Below are 19,384 nucleotides of genomic sequence, written 5' to 3' on the forward strand. Positions count from 1 at the left end.
GAGAAAGTAATTTATCAGGTAAACATAAATTCTGTTTTTGTGGTTCCCAAAAAGGAGGGAACTTTCCGTCCTATTTTAGACCTAAAGTGTCAACAAATTCCTTAGGGTTCTGTCCTTTAAAATAGAAACCATTCGTTCCATTCTTTCACTGGTTCAAGAGGGTCAGTTCATGACGACAATAGACCTGAAGGGCGCGTATCTTCATGTTCCCATTCACAGCGATCATCACCAGTTTCTGAGGTTTACCTTTCTGAGCAAGCACTTCCAGTTTGTTGCCCTTCCATTTGGTCTTGCTACGGCTCCCATAATCTTCACAAAAGTTCTGGGGGCTCTTTTGGCAGTGGTCAGAGCTCAGGGAATAGCGGTGGCGCCTTACCTAGACATCTTGGTTCAAGTGTCATCTTTTCAACTACATAGAGATATTGTTTTTTTTCCAGATTCACTTTCCACCCGTGGGAACGTAGAATAGAGTTCCCTAGTACCAGACACGAGTGTTTCTTGGAAACCATTACAGACTATCTTGCTTTTCTCTCCAGTCTTCTGTTCGTCCATCTGTTGCCCAATGCATGGAGGTGATTGGTCTGATGGTAGCTTCCATGGATATCATTCCTTTTGCTCGTTTCCATCTAAGACCTCTGCAGTTATGCATGCTCAGCCAATGGAACGAAGACCACTCAGATATCTTGAAGAGGATAGATCTGGATCCCCTAACGAGACTCTCTTGTGGTGGATTTCTCAGGACCATCTGTCTTGGGGCATGTGCTTCCTGAGACCTTCCTGGGTGATTGTGACCACAGACGCCAGTCTGTTGGGCTGGGGAGCAGTTTGGGGCTCCTTGAAAGCTCAGAGTCTGTTGACTCGGGAGGAGTCTTCTCTTCCCATAAACATCTTTGAGTTGAGAGCAATTTTCAATGCCTTGACAGCTTGGCCTCAATTAGTCTTGGTCTGGTTTATCAGATTCCAGTCAGGCATCACCACCTCAGTGGCTTACATCAACCACCAGGGAGGAACTCTGAGTTCCTTGACAATGAAGGTGACTCGCATTCTGCAGTGGGCGGAAGCTCACAATTGTCTATCTGCCATCCACATTCCAGGGGTGGACAACTGGGAGGTAGATTTTCTGAGCAGACAGACTTTTTATCCCGGAGAGTGGTCTCTCCATCCGGAGGTATTCTCAAAGATAACCCTCAGATGGGGGCTTCTGGATTTGGCTCTAATGGCATCTCGTCAAAACGTCAAGCTTCCAAGGTACAGTTCAAGGTCAAGAGATCTTCAAGCAGCTCTGATAGACGCTCTGGTGGTTCCTTGGATCTTCAATCTGGCATACCTGTTTCCTCTGTTTGCTCTCCTTCCACAAGTCATTGCTCGTATCAAACAGGAAAGAGCGTCTCTGATTCTAATAGCCCCTGCATGGCCTCGCAGGATCTGGTTTGCGGATCTGGTAAAGATGTCATCTCTTCCACCTTGGAGGTTACCTCTGAGAAAGGATCTTCTGATTCTGGGTCCCTTCCTTCATCCAAATCTAGATTCTTTAAAGCTTGACTGCTTGGAGATTGAATGCCTAGTTTTGGCTAGACTTGACTTCTCTGAGACGTTTATTAATACAATGCTTCAGGCTCGTAAGCTTGTTGCCCGCAAGATTTATCATAAGGTATGGCACAAATACCTCTATTGGTGTGAATCAAAGGGTTTCTCTTGGAGAATGGTAAGGGTACTCAGAATTTGTCTTTTCTTCAGTAGGGTCTGGAGAAAGTGTTTCTGTCAGTACTCTGAAGGGTCAGATTTCTGCACTGTCCTTTTGCACAAATGTCTGGCAGATTTACCAGATGTCCAATCCCTTTTTTTTTTTTTTTTTTTCAGGCCCTGGTCAGAATTTGGCCTGTGTTTAAACCTGTTGCTCCTCCTTGGAGCCTTAACCTTAAAGGTTTTTTTGCAGCAGGCTCTGTTTGTTCTGTTGATATTGTTATTTTGGAAGGTTTTTTTCTTTCTATTTCTTCTGCTCGCAGAGTTTCTGAGCTTTCAGCTCTGCAGTGTGTTTCCCCTTACCTTATTTTTCATGCAGATAAGGCGGTCCTTCGTACTAAGCTGGAATTTCTTCCTAAAGTAGTGTTGGATCGTAATATTAATTAATCAGGAAATTGTTGTTCCTTTTTTGTCCCATAACCTGGATGTTGTGCATGCTCTAAAATTTTACCTTCAAGCTACTAAAGATTTTCGGCAATCTGCTGCCCTGTTGTTTTCTCTGGTAAAGGTCAGAAGGCCACTTCTACTACCCTTTCTTTCTGGTTGAGAAGTGTTATCCATTTAGCTTATGAGACGGCTGGACAGCAACCTCCTGAGAGAATTACGGCTCATTCCACTGGGGCTGTCTCCTCTTCCTGGGCTTTAAAAAATGAATTTTCTGTGGAGCAAATTTGCAAGGCGGCAACATGGTCCTCTTTGCATACTTTTTCCAAATTCTACAAATTTGATACTTTTGCCTCGGCTGAGGCTTCTTTTGGGAGAAAAGTTCTTCAAGTAGTGGTGCCTTTCTGTTTAGGTCCGCCTGTCTTGTTCTCCCTCCCTTTTCATTCTATGTCCTAGCTTGGGTATTGGTTCCCACTTGGAATGAAGTCGTGGACTCTCCATGCCATAGGAAAGAGAACAAAATTTATGCTTATTTACTAAATTTCTTTCCGGGCATGGAGAGTCCACGATCTCGCCCTTATTTAAGACGTCAGTTTTATGTACAAACCTCAGGCACCTTTATACCTTTTTGTGTTCTCTACTTTTTCCACTTCCCTTCGGCTGGGGTTTATGGGTAAGGAAAGTGACACTTAACAGCTCTGCTGGGGTGCTCTTTGTCTCCTCCTGCTGGCCAGGAGGTGAATATCCCACTAGTAATTGGAATGAAGTCGTGGACTCTCCATGCCCGGAAAGAAATTTATCAGGTAAGCATAAATTTTTGTTTTTCTGTCTGAGAAAATGGTCAAGTGAAACAGAACCTTCCAAGACAAGTTAAATGTCCAGACCATGCAATGATTCAAACAGCAGAACCTGAAACACTCATAACAAAGTTAAAGTAATATTAAACTCCATGTTTTTTCATGTTTTATTCAGATAGATCATAGCCCTTTTTCTCTTGTTAAGTGTATCCAGTCCACGGATCATCCATTACTTATGGAATATATTCTCCTTCCCAACAGGAAGCTGCAAGAGTCCACCCACAGCAAAGCTGCTATATAGCTCCTCCCCTAACTGCCATATTCAGTCATTCTCTTGCAAGCCTCAACATAGATAGGTCGTGAGAGTCTGTGGTGCTTTCTACTTAGTTTATTCTTCAATCAAAAGTTTGTTATTTTTAAATGGCACCGGAGTGTGCTGTTTATCTCAGGCAGTATTTGGAAGAAGAATCTGCCTGCGTTTTTCTATGATCTTAGCAGACGTAACTAAGATCCATTTGCTGTTCTCACACATTCTGAGGAGTGAGGTACTTCAGAGGGGGAATGGCGTGCAGGTTTTCCTGCAGATAAGGGATGTGCAGTAAAATATTTTTCTAGGAATGGAATTGACTAAGAAAATACTGCTGATACCGAAGTAATGTAAGTAAAGCCTTAAATGCAGCGATAGCGACTGGTATCAGGCTTATTAATAGAGATACATACTCTTGTAAAAATGTGTTTTAAAACGTTTGCTGGCATGTTTAATCGTTTTTTAACATATGTTTGGTGATAAAACTTATTGGGGCCTAAGTTTTTTCCACATGGCTGGCTTAAATTTTGCATAGAAACAGTTAACTGAAGCTTCCCACTGTTGGCTGTGGCAGTTTGTTGTGTCTGTTTTTAAAAACGTCTGTCTTTTTTTTTTTTTTTTTTTTATCTGTTTTTTGCATTAAGGGGTTAATCATCCATTTGCAAGTGGGTGCAATGCTCTGTTACCTTATTACATGTACTGTAAAAATTTTGTTTGTTTTACTGCCTTTTTTTTCACTGTTTTTCAAATTTTGATAAAATTTGTTTCTCTTAAAGGCACAGTAACGTTTTATATATTTGCTTGTTAACTTGATTTAAAGTGTTTTCCAAGCTTACTAGTCTCATTATTAGTCTGTTCTAACATGTCTGACATAGAGGAAGCTCTGTGTTCATTATGTTTTAAAAGCCATGGTGGAACCCCATCTTAGAATGTGTACCAGATGTACTGATTTCATGTTAAACAATAAAGATCATTTTTTGTCTTTAAAAACATTATCACCAGAGGATTCTGTCGTGGGGGTAGTTATGCCGACTAACTCTCCCCACGTGTCGGACCTTTTGACTCCCGCTTTAGGGACTCACGCTCAAATGGCGCCAAGTACATCAAGGGCACCCATAGAGTTTCTTTTACCAGGGGATTCTGTCGAGGGGAAAGTTATGCCGACTAACTCTCCCCACGTGTCAGACCCTTCGACTCCCGCTTCAGGGACTCACGCTCAAATGGCGCCAAGTACATCAAGGGCGCCCATAGCGTTTATTTTACAAGACATGGCAAAGGTGGTGAATAATATTCTGGCAGCAGTATTAGTCAGACTACCTGAAATTAAAGGAAAGCAGTTAGCTCTGGGGGTAGATACAGAGCATACAGACGCTTTAAGAACCATGTATGATACTACCTCACAATATGCTTAGTCTGTGGGTGATTTTTTTTTTGACTCGGGGAAGATGATTTAACCTGATTCTGATATTTCTACATTTAAAATTTATGCTTGAGAACCTCCACTTGTTGCTCAGGGAGGCTTTGGCTGCTCTGAATGAATGTGTACAATCGCAGGGCCAGAGAAATTGTGTAGACTGGATAAATAATATGCAGTGCCGGTGTGTACTGATGTTTTTCCAATACCTAAAGAGGTTTACTAAAAATGTTTTAATAAGGAATGGGATAGACCAGGTGTGCCGTTCTCTTCCCCTCCTATTTTTTAGAAGAATGTTTTCTAATAGTTACCACCACACGGGACTTCTGGCAGACAGTTCCTAAGGTGGAGAGAAGAGTTTCTACTCTAGCTAAGCGTACCACTACCTCTGACGAGGACAGTTGTGCTTTTTAGATCCAATGGATAAAAAATGTTTATTCAACAGGGTTTTATCCTGCAGCCCCTTGCATACATTGCTTCTGTCACTGCTGCTGCGGCGTTCTGGGTTGAGCCTCTTGATGAGGCTTTACAGTTAAGCGACTCCATTGGATGAATATATTTGACAAGCTTATGCTAGCCAATTCCTTTGTTTTCTGATGCCTTGTTCATTTGACTAGACTAACGGCTAAGAATTCTGTTTTTTACTATACTGGCGCGCAGAGCGCTATGGCTTATATCATGGTCAGCTGTCGTGACTTTAATAAATAAGCTACTTAACTTCCCTTCAAGGGGCAGACCCTATTCGGGCCTGGTTTGAAGGAGATTATTGCTTATATCACTGGAGGAAAAGGTCATGCCCTTCCTCAGGATAGGTCTAAATCAAGGGCAAAAAAAAAAAAAAAAAAAAAGTCTAATTTTCGTACCTTTTAAAAACTTCAGGGCAGGTGTGGCATCCTCTTCCTCTAAGGCAAAACAAGAGGGAATTTTTGCTCAGTCCAAGGCGGTCTGGAGACAATCGGACCTGGAACAAAGATAAGCAGGCCAAGGAGCCTGTCCGGTAACGGATCCTATAGGGGGCAGACTTTCATTCTTTGCCCAGGCGTGGGCAAGAGATGCCCAGGATCCCTAGGCATTGGAATTTATATCCCAGAGATATCTTCTGGATTTCAAAGATTCCCCCCCAAAAAAAGGGGAGATTTCGCCTTTCACAATTATCTGCAAACCAGATAAAGGAGGCATTCTTACATTGTGTACGAGATCCATCCAGTTCCAAGAGAGGAACAGGGACAGAGTTTTTACTCAAATCTGTTTGTGGTTCCCAAGGAGAGGGAACCTTCAGACCTATTTTGGATCTAAAGATCTTAAACAAATTCCTCAGAATTCCGTCATTTAAGATGGAAACTATTCGTACCATCTTAACTATGATCCAGGAGAGTCAATAGAGGACTACAATGGATTTGAAGGATGCTTATCCTCACATTGTGATGCATAAAGATCACCATCGTTTTTCAGGTTTGCCTTTCTAGACAGGCATTACCAGTTTGTAGCTCTTTCCTTTGGGATATCTACAGCCCCAAGAATCTTTATGGAGGTTCTGGGGTCGCTTTGGCGGTCCTTAGACCGCGGGGCATAGAAGTGGCCCCTTATTTAGACGACATCCTGATACAGGCGTCAAACATCCAAATTGCCCAGTCTCATACGGACGTAGTACTGGCATTTCTGAGATCACATGGGTGGAAAGTGAACAAGGAAAGAGTTCTCTATCCCCAATCTCAAGGGTTTCCCTCCTAGGGACTCTGATAGATTCTGTAGAAATGAAAATTTACCTGACGGAGTCCAGGTTGTCAAAGTTTCTAAATTTCTGCCGTGTTTTTTCATCCCATCCGCGCCCTTCGGTGGCTCAGTACATGAATGAAATCGGCTTAATGGTAGCGGCAAGGGACATAGTACCGTTTGCACGTCTACATTTCAGACCGCTGCAACTATGCATGCTCAGTCAGAGGAACGGGGATTACACAGATTTGTCCCCCTGTTAAACCTGGACCAAGAGACCAGAGATTCTCTTCTCTGGTGACTATGTCGAGTCCATCTGTCCAAGGGTATGACCTTCCGCAGGTCAGATGGGACAATTGTTACAATAGATGCCAGCCTTTTAGGTTGGGATGCAGTCTGGAACTCCCTGAAGGCTCAGGGATAGTGGATTTAGGAGGAGACCCTCCTTCTAATAAATATTCTGGAACTGGGAGTGATATTCCATGCTCTTCAGACTTGGCCTCAGTTAGCAACTCTGAGGTACATCATACTCAGTCGGACAATATACACGACTGTGGCTTACATCAGCCATCAAGGGGGAACAGAAGTTCCCTAGCGATGTTAGAAGTCTTACAATAATTCACTGGACAGAGACTCACTCTTGTCTATCAGCTATCCATATCCCAGGTGTTGAGAACTGGGAGGTGGATTTTCTAAGTCGTCAGACTTTTCTTCCGGGGGAGTGGGATTTCCTCCGGAGGTCAAGACCAAGCAGGAGAGGGCTTTGGTGTTTTTGACAGCGCCTGCGTAGCCACGCAGGACCTGGTATGCAGATCTGGTGGACATGTCATCCTTTCCATCACGGTCTCTGCTTCTGAGACAGGTCCCTCTACCTCAGGGTCCTTTCAACCATCTAAATAGAATCAGAGATGGACTGCCTGGAGACTGAACGCTTGATGTTATCAAAGCATGGCTTCTCCGAGTCAGTCATTGATACCTTAATACAGACATGAAAGCCTGTCTCTAGGAAAATTGAACATAGATATGGTGTAAATATCTGATTGTTATGAATCCAAGGGTTACTCATGGAGTAAAGTCTGGATTCCCAGGATATTATCTTTTCTCCAAGATGTTTTTGAGAAAAGGGTTGTCAGCTAATTCCTTAAAAGGGGACAGATTTTTACTCTGTCTATTTTTTTGCACAAGCGTCTGGCAGGTATTCTAGACGTTCAGGCATTTGGTCAGGCTTTGGTTAGATCCAAGCCTGTGTTTAAAACTGTTGCTCCGCCATGGAGCTTAAACCTGATTCTTAAGGTTCTTCAAGAAGTTCCGTTTGAACCTTTTTTGTTCCATAGATATCAATCTTTATCTTGGAAAGTTCCTTTTGGGTAGCTAATTCCTCGACTCGTAGAGTCTCCAAGTTATCTGTGTTACAATGTGATTCTCCTTATCTGGTCCTTCGTACGGATAAGGTAGTCCTGCGTACCAACCTGGGTTTTTTCCTAAGGTGGTATCTAACAAGTACATCACTCAAGAGATAGTTGTTCCATGCTTGTATCCTAATCCTTCCTCAAAGAAGGAACGTCTATTACACAATATTGGACGTGGTTTGTGCTTTAAAGTTTTACTTACAAGCTACTACAGTTTTCATCAAACGTTCACCTTGTTTGTTGTCTATTCTGGACAGAGGAGAGGTCAAAAGACTTCAGCAGCCTCTCTGTCTTTTTGGTTAAAAAGCATAATTCATTTAGCTTATGAGACTGCTGGACAGCAGCCTCCTGAAGGGATTACAGCTCATTCTACTAGAGCTGTGGTTTTCACTTGGGCCTTTTTTAAATGTGGCTTCTGTTGAACAGATTTACAAGACGGAGTCTTGGTCTGCGCTTCATACTTTTCAAATTTAACAAATTTGATACCTTGCTTCTTCGGAGGCTATTTTTGGGAGAAAGGGTTTTTTACAGGCAGTGGTAACTTCCGTTTAAGTACCTGCCTTGTCCCTCCCATCATCCGTGTACTTTAGCTTTGGTATTGGTATTCCATAAGTAATGGATGATCCGTGGACTGGATACACTTAACAAGAGAAAACATAATTTATGCTTACATGATAAATTTATTTCTCTTGTAGTGTATCCAGTCCACGGCCCGCCCTGTCACTTTAAGGCAGGTAATTTTTTCATTTGAACTACAGTCACCACTGCACCCTATGGTTTTTCCTTTCTCTGCATGTTTTCGGTCGAATGACTGAATATGGCAGTTAGGGGAGGAGCTATATAGCAGCTTTGCTGTGGGTGGACTCTTGCAGCTTCCTGTTGGGAAGGAGAATATATTCCATAAGTAATGGATGATCCGTGGACTGGATACACTACAAGAGAAATAAATTTATCAGGTAAGCATAAATTGTTTTTTTATTTTAATTTTTATTTAAACTTCTTTCCAATTTACTACTTTGCTCTAATTTGCTTTGTTCCCTTAGTATCCTTTTGTTATAGAGTATACTAGAGATGAGAGTTAGCTGCTGATTAGTGGCTGCACATATATGCCTCTTGTTGTTGGCTTACAGATGTGTTCAGCTAGCTCCCTGTAGTGCATTGCTGCTCCTTCAATAAGAATCAAGAGAATGAAGCAAAATTGAAAAGTAAATTGGAAGGTTATTTACAAATGTAAGCTCTCATCTCTGAGGTTCCACTAGCTGATAACCCTTATCTAGGCCGTCCTGCTAAAAAGTTTCAGAAATGTATTAAGTCTTGAGATCCAAGATGGGCTTAAAAGCCTTTTTTTTTTTTTTTTTTTTTTTTTCTTTCTTTCTTTCTTTCGAGCAATGAAAAGTTTTGAATAGATCCCTGATTCTGTTCCTCTAAGGAGACCAAACTAATGACACTATTGTTCTGGCCTTTTTAAAGGTGGTGCCTTCAGTTTAGGTCTGCCTGACTTAGTTTTCCCCTCCCTGTTCATTCTGTGGCCTCTCTAGCTTGGGTATTGGATTTCCAATCGTAATGAATGAATTTGTGGACTCTTCCCTGCCATTAGAAAGAAAACAAAATTTATTCTTACCCGATTTTTCTTTTCTTTTTTGGCAGGGAGAGTCCACAAACCCGCCCTGTTTATTTTGACTATTTTTGGCGATAGTTTCCTTTCTCTTTCGGCACTTCTATACCCCTGGTGTTTCTCTTACTGGCGAAGTAGGGGGGATACTTAAAGGGACACTGAACCCCAAAATTTTCTTTTGTGATTCAGATAGAGCATGCAATTTTAAGCAACTTTCTAATTTACTCCTGTTATCAATTTTTTCCGTTCTCTTGCTATCTTTATTTGAAAAAGGCATCTAAGCTTTTTTTTATTATTTAGGACTCTGGACAGCACTTTTTTTATTGGTGGAAGAATGTATCCACCAATCGGCAAGGACAACCCAGGTTGTTCACCAAAAATGGGCCGGCATATAAACTTACATTCTTGCATTTCAAATAAAGATACCAAGAGAATTAAGAAAATGTGATAATAGGAGTAAATTAGAAAGTTGCTTAAAATTTCATGCTCTGTCTATATCACGAAAGAAAAAATTTGGGTTCAGTGTCCCTTTAATGATTTAGCGGGGGTGTATTTGGCGCCTCCTGGTGGGGATTTTGTCTTGGAGTGTGTTTGTAATTTTGAAATGTTTGCATAGATACTTCTACTATTTTTAGTGTGCACATCGCCCATCTCAATGATGCTCTGAGTGTCCAATCAGCAGTTTATGACCATATTGTACTCACTATAACTTGATGTAGCTGTGTGCTTAGCTTTTTAAAAACAAACTTCTTGCAGAATCAGAACTTTAAAGGGATATGAAACCCAAAACTTTTCATTTGTGTTTCAGACAGAGCATTCAGTTTGTAAAAAAGGTTTCAATGTATTCTATTGCTTCTCATGATCTTTGTTGAAGAGATTCCTAGGTAGACATCTGGAGCACTACATGGCAGGAAATAGTGCTGGCATCTAGTGGCTGTGCAAAACTGCTGCCATATAGTGCTCCAGACATGTGCACGCTTCTGAACTTACATCGCTTCTTTTCAACAAAAGATACCAGGAAAGAAGAAAATGTGAAAGTAAATTCGAAAGGTGTTTAATTTGCAGGCTCAAGCAGAATCATAAGAGAAACTTTAGGTTTTGTCTCAATTATTGTGTAACGGGGCATTTCAGCTTAAAGTAGTCTAAAACGACACCAACCAAGACTAGTTTTCAAATGAAGTTTTTGTATCTATAAAGATTGTGCCCTTAAAGGGACAGTTAACCCAAAAAAGTTCTCCCCTTTTAAACTGTTCCCAATGATTCATTTTACCTGCTGGAGTGTTTTAAATTGTTTACAAGTAGCTCTTTTACCCCTATTTTGGCATTTGAAATAGCTGATTTAGCTTGTGGTATCCCAACCTATACTGGAGTATATTCTATTGAATAACCTAAGTAAACACAGCCAGCAGAAGAGATTACACTCTCAGTGGGGGGCATGATAGTTAAGTAATAAAATAATAATTTTCCATTGTTCTCTCTATGTATTGAGTTTGGTTTTCTAGACAAATATAAGGAAGCAAGTGTGTGTACATAAAGCGATAACATAATGAGATCTGATATTACCTGAAGCTCAACCCATTGTAATAGGCTGGGGTTTCAAAGCACAAAACCAGCTACTTCAGATACACAAATAAACCGAAAAATGCAATTTCTCATAAATGTTATACTCTACAGCTGGTATAACAAGTCATAGAAAATACATGAATATAAAAACAATTTTACAGTGTACTGTCCCTTTAAGTTGCAGAACACTTTTCATATAAATCTCTTACCAGGCTAAGATGGCTACTTTTGATTACTTATGTATGATGTGCTTGCCCCGTTGATTAGTTTAACTGCAGTTGCCATCCCTATATTTTTAGCCATGTTGTGAGAGTATCTGTGTATGCCCCATTTAGTGCGTGTTCCATTTAGTTTAAGATCAATTTAAACTAACACTCTATTAATTAGATTAATATTTGTACTAGATGAGCCTTAAAGTGAATGTAAATTTTGATGAATTAAAGTGCCCCTGTTTTTAATTGAATTTTTAAAAACCGGGCACTTTAGCATCAAAATTGACTCACTTTAAAGCAATGTTTAAGATAAAAAAAATCTTATGGCTGTGAGAAACTATAAATGGACTAAGAACTATTTTAAATTGGATGTAAAGTGATACTGAAATTAAAGTGCATGTTCGTACACAAATCATTCTTTGGGACATGGTTGCTTACTGACCAAGTCAGCTCTACTTCCTCAATTCTGGGCAGGGACAAGCATCTTCTAGCATGAAAGTAGTCGGAAATAATAATAAATTCATGATAGAGGCTTCCATTTCTCCCCCCCCCCCCCCCCCTCAAAAACAAACAAACACCATAAACCAATACATTTCAATGCCTTGTAATATACAAGACTTACTGAAAAAAAAGATATATTTGGGCTAAATCGTTGATTTGTTCTTTCAGTGGCATTGCAGAAAGCACTCCCATGAGACCAACACAAACTGCTCTTCAAAATCCCAGCTTCAGTGCAAGATCCATACCTGCAACTCCTGGTGGAGGACGCCTGTCTGCATTACCTACTCCTTTGGGTAGAAGGACCTCTGGAATTCCAACAACCACACCCAAAACTATCCCAAGAACCTTTTCTGCTCTTCGCCCTTCATTAGGTTTACAGGCCTCTAGTAAAGCTATTAAGAAGCCTCTTGTTTCTAGGTAAGATGTGTCCGAGCATACCATTTCTATTCTTGATATACAGATTTATATCACCTGTAGAGGGACTATATAGTAAACTTCACAATCGTTTCTGCTTTGCCACTAAACTTTGAATTAGATAAAGGGACATAAGTGCTAAAACAAAATATTGTAATGTTAGAGCATTTCATTTCTGCATTATTATTTAAGCCCTACATAGTCTGCTTCAGAGCAGCAGTGCTCGCTGAACGTGTCTTTCTATTTAAGCATTATTCATTGTGCCCTTATTTGTATAATGCACCTTTTTTTTTTTAATGGAAATTCCCATGTTTTGTCACCTAAAATTGCACCTTTTACATAGTTTAAATAGTCCCCTTCTGTCTGATCTTGAACACTCATAACATATTTTTGCTCTAGTAGTTGGTAACCAATCAGGACTGGCTGTCTCTTTTGGCTCAGGAGCTCACCCCTGCAGGTGCCATTAAAACTCACTAAGGACACCACAGCCTCTCCAGCACTCTAATTTTGGCAAACAACAATTTTGCTAGAGCATGTCATTTTCTCACTAATTGTCCTTTTTAAATGTGTTCAAGTTGTACAATCTGTTTCTGGAATACTTAAATATGTTAATGTCTGGTGTTATTTATGTCCCTTTTTTTAATACAGTTGTAGGGAAGCAGCAGTGTAATAATAAAACACTAACATTAGAGATTTTTTCTTTTTGCAGTTTTATGTCCCTTTACTTTTTTTCTTAAAGGGCCATAATACCCAAATGTTTAAACACTTGAAAGTGATGCAGTATAGCTGTAAAAAGCTGACTAGAAAATATCTCCTAAACATCTCTATGTAAAAAAGAAAGATATTTTACCTCAAAAGTTCCTCAGTAGCCACCTCCCATTGTAAAGGATTTCTAAGCAGCAAATCATTGTCTGTCCCGGGACATCTTAGGGAATGAGCATCGTGAACTCTCATATTATTTCACCAATCAGGTAAAGGAAGCTTACTATGAAATCTCATGAGAGTTAAGTCAAATCTCATGAGATCACAGTAAGAGTTCATGTCCTCAGCACTGCTGATGCTGATTGGCTTCTGTTCATGTCTTCATTTTTTATTTTATTTTTACCTGCAGCTGGGAGCAGCTGAGTATAACTTTTTACACAGAACTAACTCTGCTGAGCTGAGGAGATTGTGAGGTAAAATATCTTCCTTTTTTACATAGAGATGCTCAGGTGATATTTTCCTGTCAGCTTTTTACAGTTATACTGCATCAGTTTCAAGTGATTTAGCATATGAGTATTATGTCCATTTAAGTCAATGCTGCTTATCCAGATACTAATTTCTGGTAATTTGGTGATAATAATTATTGATTTGTATTTTAAAAGTGAATGTGTTTGCAGTGCTATTTCCAACATTCTATGTAGCTGTGCTCGTGTGATTTTAACCCTTTTTGGTATTACAGGTCAGCTGCAACTGAAGGAAGTAATACTGGGGTGGTTAAAAGTCCCTGTTCTTCCTGTGAAGAAGAGAATGTTGATGCTTCATCTGTTGCTGTAGCGTGTTCCTTGAATTTCTCTCCCGAAGAGAAAAACAATTTAGTTGACTTTGGTGAAATAGAAAAACCAGTGGCATTTCCTCAAAGCACAGAGGTAAAAATGTACTTCAGTCATTCTAGGTACTATACTCTATAAATTGTTTGCACAAATATTTAGCATGTTTGTTTTCTCTCTCCTTCCTGCTACTTGGTACCATGAGCTTTTATTACAATTCTATAAATAATGACTATATAAGATGACTGGTGGTATGTTTTTGTAACCTTTTATTTAGCTCATTTTTTTAAATTATTTTTCCAGGGTTTGCTGATTGACATTGAAGCCGGAAGTGATAGTAAAGTACGTAAACCTTCATCCATAGGAAGCGATAGTCAGCCTCTCATTGATCTTTCCAACACACCTGACTTTAACAAAAAGTTAATGCCATTTAAAGCAGTACAAACTGGTCAGGTGAGTGTTCACGCTTCTTCCTCCCTAGAGCTAGTTTAGTGTGTTGCACCAAAATTTCAGTTTTCTCCTGTTAAGTGTAGTCAGTCCACGGGTCATCATTACTTCTGGGATATTAACTCCTCCCCAACAGGAAGTGCAAGAGGATCACCCAAGCAGAGCTGCTATATAGTTCCTCCCCTCTACGTCACACCCAGTCATTCTCTTGCACCCAACTAATAGATAGGATGTGTGAGAGGACTGTGGTGATTATACTTAGTTTTTATATCTTCAATCAAAAGTTTGTTATTTTAAAACAGCACCGGAGTGTGTTGTTCCTTCTCAGGTAGAATTTGAAGAAGAATCTACCTGAGTTTTTGGATGATTTTAGCCGGCGTAGCTAAGATTCATTTTGCTGTTCTCTGCCATTCTGAGGAGTGAGGTAAACTTCAGGTCAGGGGACAGCGGGCAGGTTCACCTGCAAAGAGGAATGTTGCAGTATATTATTTTCTGAGGAATGGAATTGACTGAGAAAATACTGCCAATACCGATATAATGTAAGTTCAGCCTTAAATGCAGTAGTAGCAACTGGTATCAGGCTGTTATGTATATATGTTTACACTTCAGTATTCTGGGGAATGGCACTTCACTGGGATAATACTATATGCATATAACTTTTAGCCTAACTTGCAGTGGGAACGTCTAGCAACAGGCTGTTTAATGACATTTCATGTTATTTGATTTTAAACGTTTTTTCTGGCATGCTAAATCGTTTAATTATCTGAGGTACTGGGTGAAAAATTTTTTGGGCACTGTTTTCTCCAACATAGGTGTGTCCGGTCCACGGCGTCATCCTTACTTGTGGGATATTCTCTTCCCCAACAGGAAATGGCAAAGAGCCCAGCAAAGCTGGTCACATGATCCCTCCTAGGCTCCGCCTACCCCAGTCATTCTCTTTGCCGTTGTACAGGCAACATCTCCACGGAGATGGCTTAGAGTTTTTTAGTGTTTAACTGTAGTTTTTATTATTCAATCAAGAGTTTGTTATTTTGAAATAGTGCTGGTATGTACTATTTACTCAGAAACAGAAAAGAGATGAAGATTTCTGTTTGTATGAGGAAAATGATTTTAGCAACCGTCACTAAAATCCATGGCTGTTCCACACAGGACTGTTGAGAGCAATTAACTTCAGTTGGGGGAACAGTGTGCAGTCTCTTGCTGCTTGAGGTATGACACATTCTAACAAGACGATGTAATGCTGGAAGCTGTCATTTTCCCTATGGGATCCGGTAAGCCATGTTTATTCAGCAAGTAAATAAGGGCTTCACAAGGGCTTATTAAGACTGTAGACTTTTTCTGGGCTAAATCGATTCATTATTAACACATATTTAGCCTTGAGGAATCATTTTATCTGGGTATTTTGATATAATAATATCGGCAGGCACTGTATTAGACACCTTATTCTTTAGGGGCTTTCCCAAAGCATAAGCAGAGCCTCATTTTCGCGCCGGTGTTGCGCACTTGTTTTTGAGAGGCATGGCATGCAGTCGCATGTGAGAGGAGCTCTGATACTTAGAAAAGACTTTCTGAAGGCGTCATTTGGTATCGTATTCCCCTTTGGGCTTGGTTGGGTCTCAGCAAAGCAGATACCAGGGACTGTAAAGGGGTTAAAGTTCAAAACGGCTCCGGTTCCGTTATTTTAAGGGTTAAAGCTTCCAAATTTGGTGTGCAATACTTTTAAGGCTTTAAGACACTGTGGTGAAAATTTGGTGAATTTTGAACAATTCCTTCATGTTTTTTCGCAATTGCAGTAATAAAGTGTGTTCAGTTTAAAATTTAAAGTGACAGTAACGGTTTTATTTTAAAACGTTTTTTGTACTTGTTATCAAGTTTATGCCTGTTTAACATGTCTGAACTACCAGATAGACTGTGTTCTGAATGTGGGGAAGCCAGAATTCCTATTCATTTAAATAAATGTGATTTATGTGATAATGACAATGATGCCCAAGATGATTCCTCAAGTGAGGGGAGTAAGCATGGTACTGCATCATTCCCTCCTTCGTCTACACGAGTCTTGCCCACTCAGGAGGCCCCTAGTACATCTAGCGCGCCAATACTCCTTACTATGCAACAATTAACGGCTGTAATGGATAATTCTGTCAAAAACATTTTAGCCAAAATGAACACTTATCAGCGTAAGCGCGGCTGCTCTGTTTTAGATACTGAAGAGCATGACGACGCTGATAATAATATTTCCGAAGGGCCCCTAACCCAGTCTGATGGGGCCAGGGAGGTTTTGTCTGAGGGAGAAATTACTGATTCAGGGAACATTTCTCAACAGGCTGAACCTGATGTGATTGCATTTAAATTTAAGTTGGAACATCTCCGCATTCTGCTTAAGGAGGTATTATCCACTTTGGATGATTGTGACAAGTTGGTCATCCCAGAGAAACTATGTAAAATGGACAAGTTCCTAGAGGTGCCGGGGCTCCCAGAAGCTTTTCCTATACCCAAGCGGGTGGCGGACATTGTTAATAAGGAATGGGAAAGGCCCGGTATTCCTTTCGTCCCTCCCCCCATATTTAAAAAATTGTTTCCTATGGTCGACCCCAGAAAGGACTTATGGCAGACAGTCCCCAAGGTCGAGGGAGCGGTTTCCACTTTAAACAAACGCACCACTATACCCATAGAGGATAGTTGTGCTTTCAAAGATCCTATGGATAAAAAATTAGAAGGTTTGCTTAAAAAGATGTTTGTTCAGCAAGGTTACCTTCTACAACCAATTTCATGCATTGTCCCTGTCGCTACAGCCGCATGTTTCTGGTTCGATGATCTGATAAAGGCGGTCGATAGTGATTCTCCTCCTTTTGAGGAGATTATGGACAGAATCAATGCTCTCAAATTGGCTAATTCTTTCACCCTAGACGCCACTTTGCAATTGGCTAGGTTAGCGGCTAAGAATTCTGGGTTTGCTTGGCGCGCAGAGCGCTTTGGTTGAAATCTTGGTCGGCTGATGCGTCTTCCAAGAACAAGCTACTTAACATTCCTTTCAAGGGGAAAACGCTGTTTGGCCCTGACTTGAAAGAGATTATCTCTGATATCACTGGGGGTAAGGGCCACGCCCTTCCTCAGGATCGGCCTTTCAAGGCAAAAAATAAACCTAATTTTCGTCCCTTTCGTAGAAACGGACCAGCCCAAGGTGCTACGTCCTCTAAGCAAGAGGGTAATACTTCTCAAGCCAAGCCAGCTTGGAGACCAATGCAAGGCTGGAACAAGGGAAAGCAGGCCAAGAAACCTGCCACTGCTACCAAGACAGCATGAAATGTTGGCCCCCGATCCGGGACCGGATCTGGTGGGGGGCAGACTCTCTCTCTTCGCTCAGGCTTGGGCAAGAGATGTTCTGGATCCTTGGGCGCTAGAAATAGTCTCCAAGGTTATCTTCTGGAATTCAAGGGACTTCCCCCAAGGGGGAGGTTCCACAGGTCTCAGTTGTCTTCAGACCACATAAAAAGACAGGCATTCTTACATTGTGTAGAAGACCTGTTAAAAATGGGAGTGATTCATCCTGTTCCATTAAGAGAACAAGGGATGGGGTTCTACTCCAATCTGTTCATAGTTCCCAAAAAAGAGGGAACGTTCAGACCAATCTTAGATCTCAAGATCTTAAACAAGTTTCTCAAGGTTCCATCGTTCAAGATGGAAACCATTCGAACTATTCTTCCTTCCATCCAGGAAGGTCAATTCATGACCACGGTGGATTTAAAGGATGCGTATCTACATATTCCTATCCACAAGGAACATCATCGGTTCCTAAGGTTCGCATTCCTGGACAAACATTACCAGTTCGTGGCGCTTCCTTTCGGATTAGCCACTGCTCCAAGGATTTTCACAAAGGTACTAGGGTCCTTTCTAGCTGTGCTAAGACCAAGGGGCATTGCTGTAGTACCTTACTTGGACGACATTCTGATTCAAGCGTCGTCCCTTCCTCAAGCAAAGGCTCACACGGACATTGTCCTGGCCTTTCTCAGATCTCACAGATGGAAAGTGAACGTGGAAAAGAGTTCTCTATCCCCGTCAACAAGGGTTCCCTTCTTGGGAACAATAATAGACTCCTTAGAAATGAGGATTTTTCTGACAGAGGCCAGAAAAACAAAACTTCTAGACTCTTGTCGGATACTTCATTCCGTTCCTCTTCCTTCCATAGCTCAGTGCATGGAAGTGATCGGGTTGATGGTAGCGGCAATGGACATAGTTCCTTTTGCGCGCATTCATCTAAGACCATTACAACTGTGCATGCTCAGTCAGTGGAATGGGGACTATACAGACTTGTCTCCGAAGATACAAGTAAATCAGAGGACCAGAGACTCACTCCGTTGGTGGCTGTCCCTGGACAACCTGTCACAAGGGATGACATTCCGCAGACCAGAGTGGGTCATTGTCACGACCGACGCCAGTCTGATGGGCTGGGGCGCGGTCTGGGGATCCCTGAAAGCTCAGGGTCTTTGGTCTCGGGAAGAATCTCTTCTACCGATAAATATTCTGGAACTGAGAGCGATATTCAATGCTCTCAAGGCTTGGCCTCAGCTAGCGAGGGCCAAGTTCATACGGTTTCAATCAGACAACATGACAACTGTTGCGTACATCAACCATCAGGGGGGAACAAGGAGTTCCCTAGCGATGGAAGAAGTGACCAAAATCATTCTATGGGCGGAGTCTCACTCCTGCCACCTGTCTGCTATCCACATCCCAGGAGTGGAAAATTGGGAAGCGGATTTTCTGAGTCGTCAGACATTGCATCCGGGGGAGTGGGAACTCCATCCGGAAATCTTTGCCCAAGTCACTCAGCTGTGGGGCATTCCAGACATGGATCTGATGGCCTCTCGTCAGAACTTCAAAGTTCCTTGCTACGGGTCCAGATCCAGGGATCCCAAGGCGGCTCTAGTGGATGCACTAGTAGCACCTTGGACCTTCAAACTAGCTTATGTGTTCCCGCCGTTTCCTCTCATCCCCAGGCTGGTAGCCAGGATCAATCAGGAGAGGGCGTCGGTGATCTTGATAGCTCCTGCGTGGCCACGCAGGACTTGGTATGCAGATCTGGTGAATATGTCATCGGCTCCACCTTGGAAGCTACCTTTGAGACGAGACCTTCTTGTTCAGGGTCCGTTCGAACATCCGAATCTGGTTTCACTCCAGCTGACTGCTTGGAGATTGAACGCTTGATTTTATCGAAGCGAGGGTTCTCAGATTCTGTTATCGATACTCTTGTTCAGGCCAGAAAGCCTGTAACTAGAAAGATTTACCACAAAATTTGGAAAAAATATATCTGCTGGTGTGAATCTAAAGGATTCCCTTGG

General features: G+C 41.4%; 1 protein-coding gene across 1 annotated transcript in view; it reads left to right on the top strand.

The window, feature by feature from the left end:
* The window catches only part of GTSE1 (G2 and S-phase expressed 1), a 160,353-nt gene that overhangs the window by 98,680 nt on the left and 42,289 nt on the right, over window positions 1-19,384 (top strand). Inside the window, exons 9-11 of the mRNA XM_053716605.1 lie at window positions 11,827-12,075; window positions 13,514-13,700; window positions 13,905-14,054. Coding sequence (XP_053572580.1) covers window positions 11,827-12,075; window positions 13,514-13,700; window positions 13,905-14,054 — 586 coding nt within the window. The remainder of the gene's footprint in view (window positions 1-11,826; window positions 12,076-13,513; window positions 13,701-13,904; window positions 14,055-19,384) is intronic.

The sequence above is a fragment of the Bombina bombina genome, chromosome 6, assembly GCF_027579735.1.
Source record: "Bombina bombina isolate aBomBom1 chromosome 6, aBomBom1.pri, whole genome shotgun sequence".
NCBI classification, from domain to species: domain Eukaryota; kingdom Metazoa; phylum Chordata; class Amphibia; order Anura; family Bombinatoridae; genus Bombina; species Bombina bombina.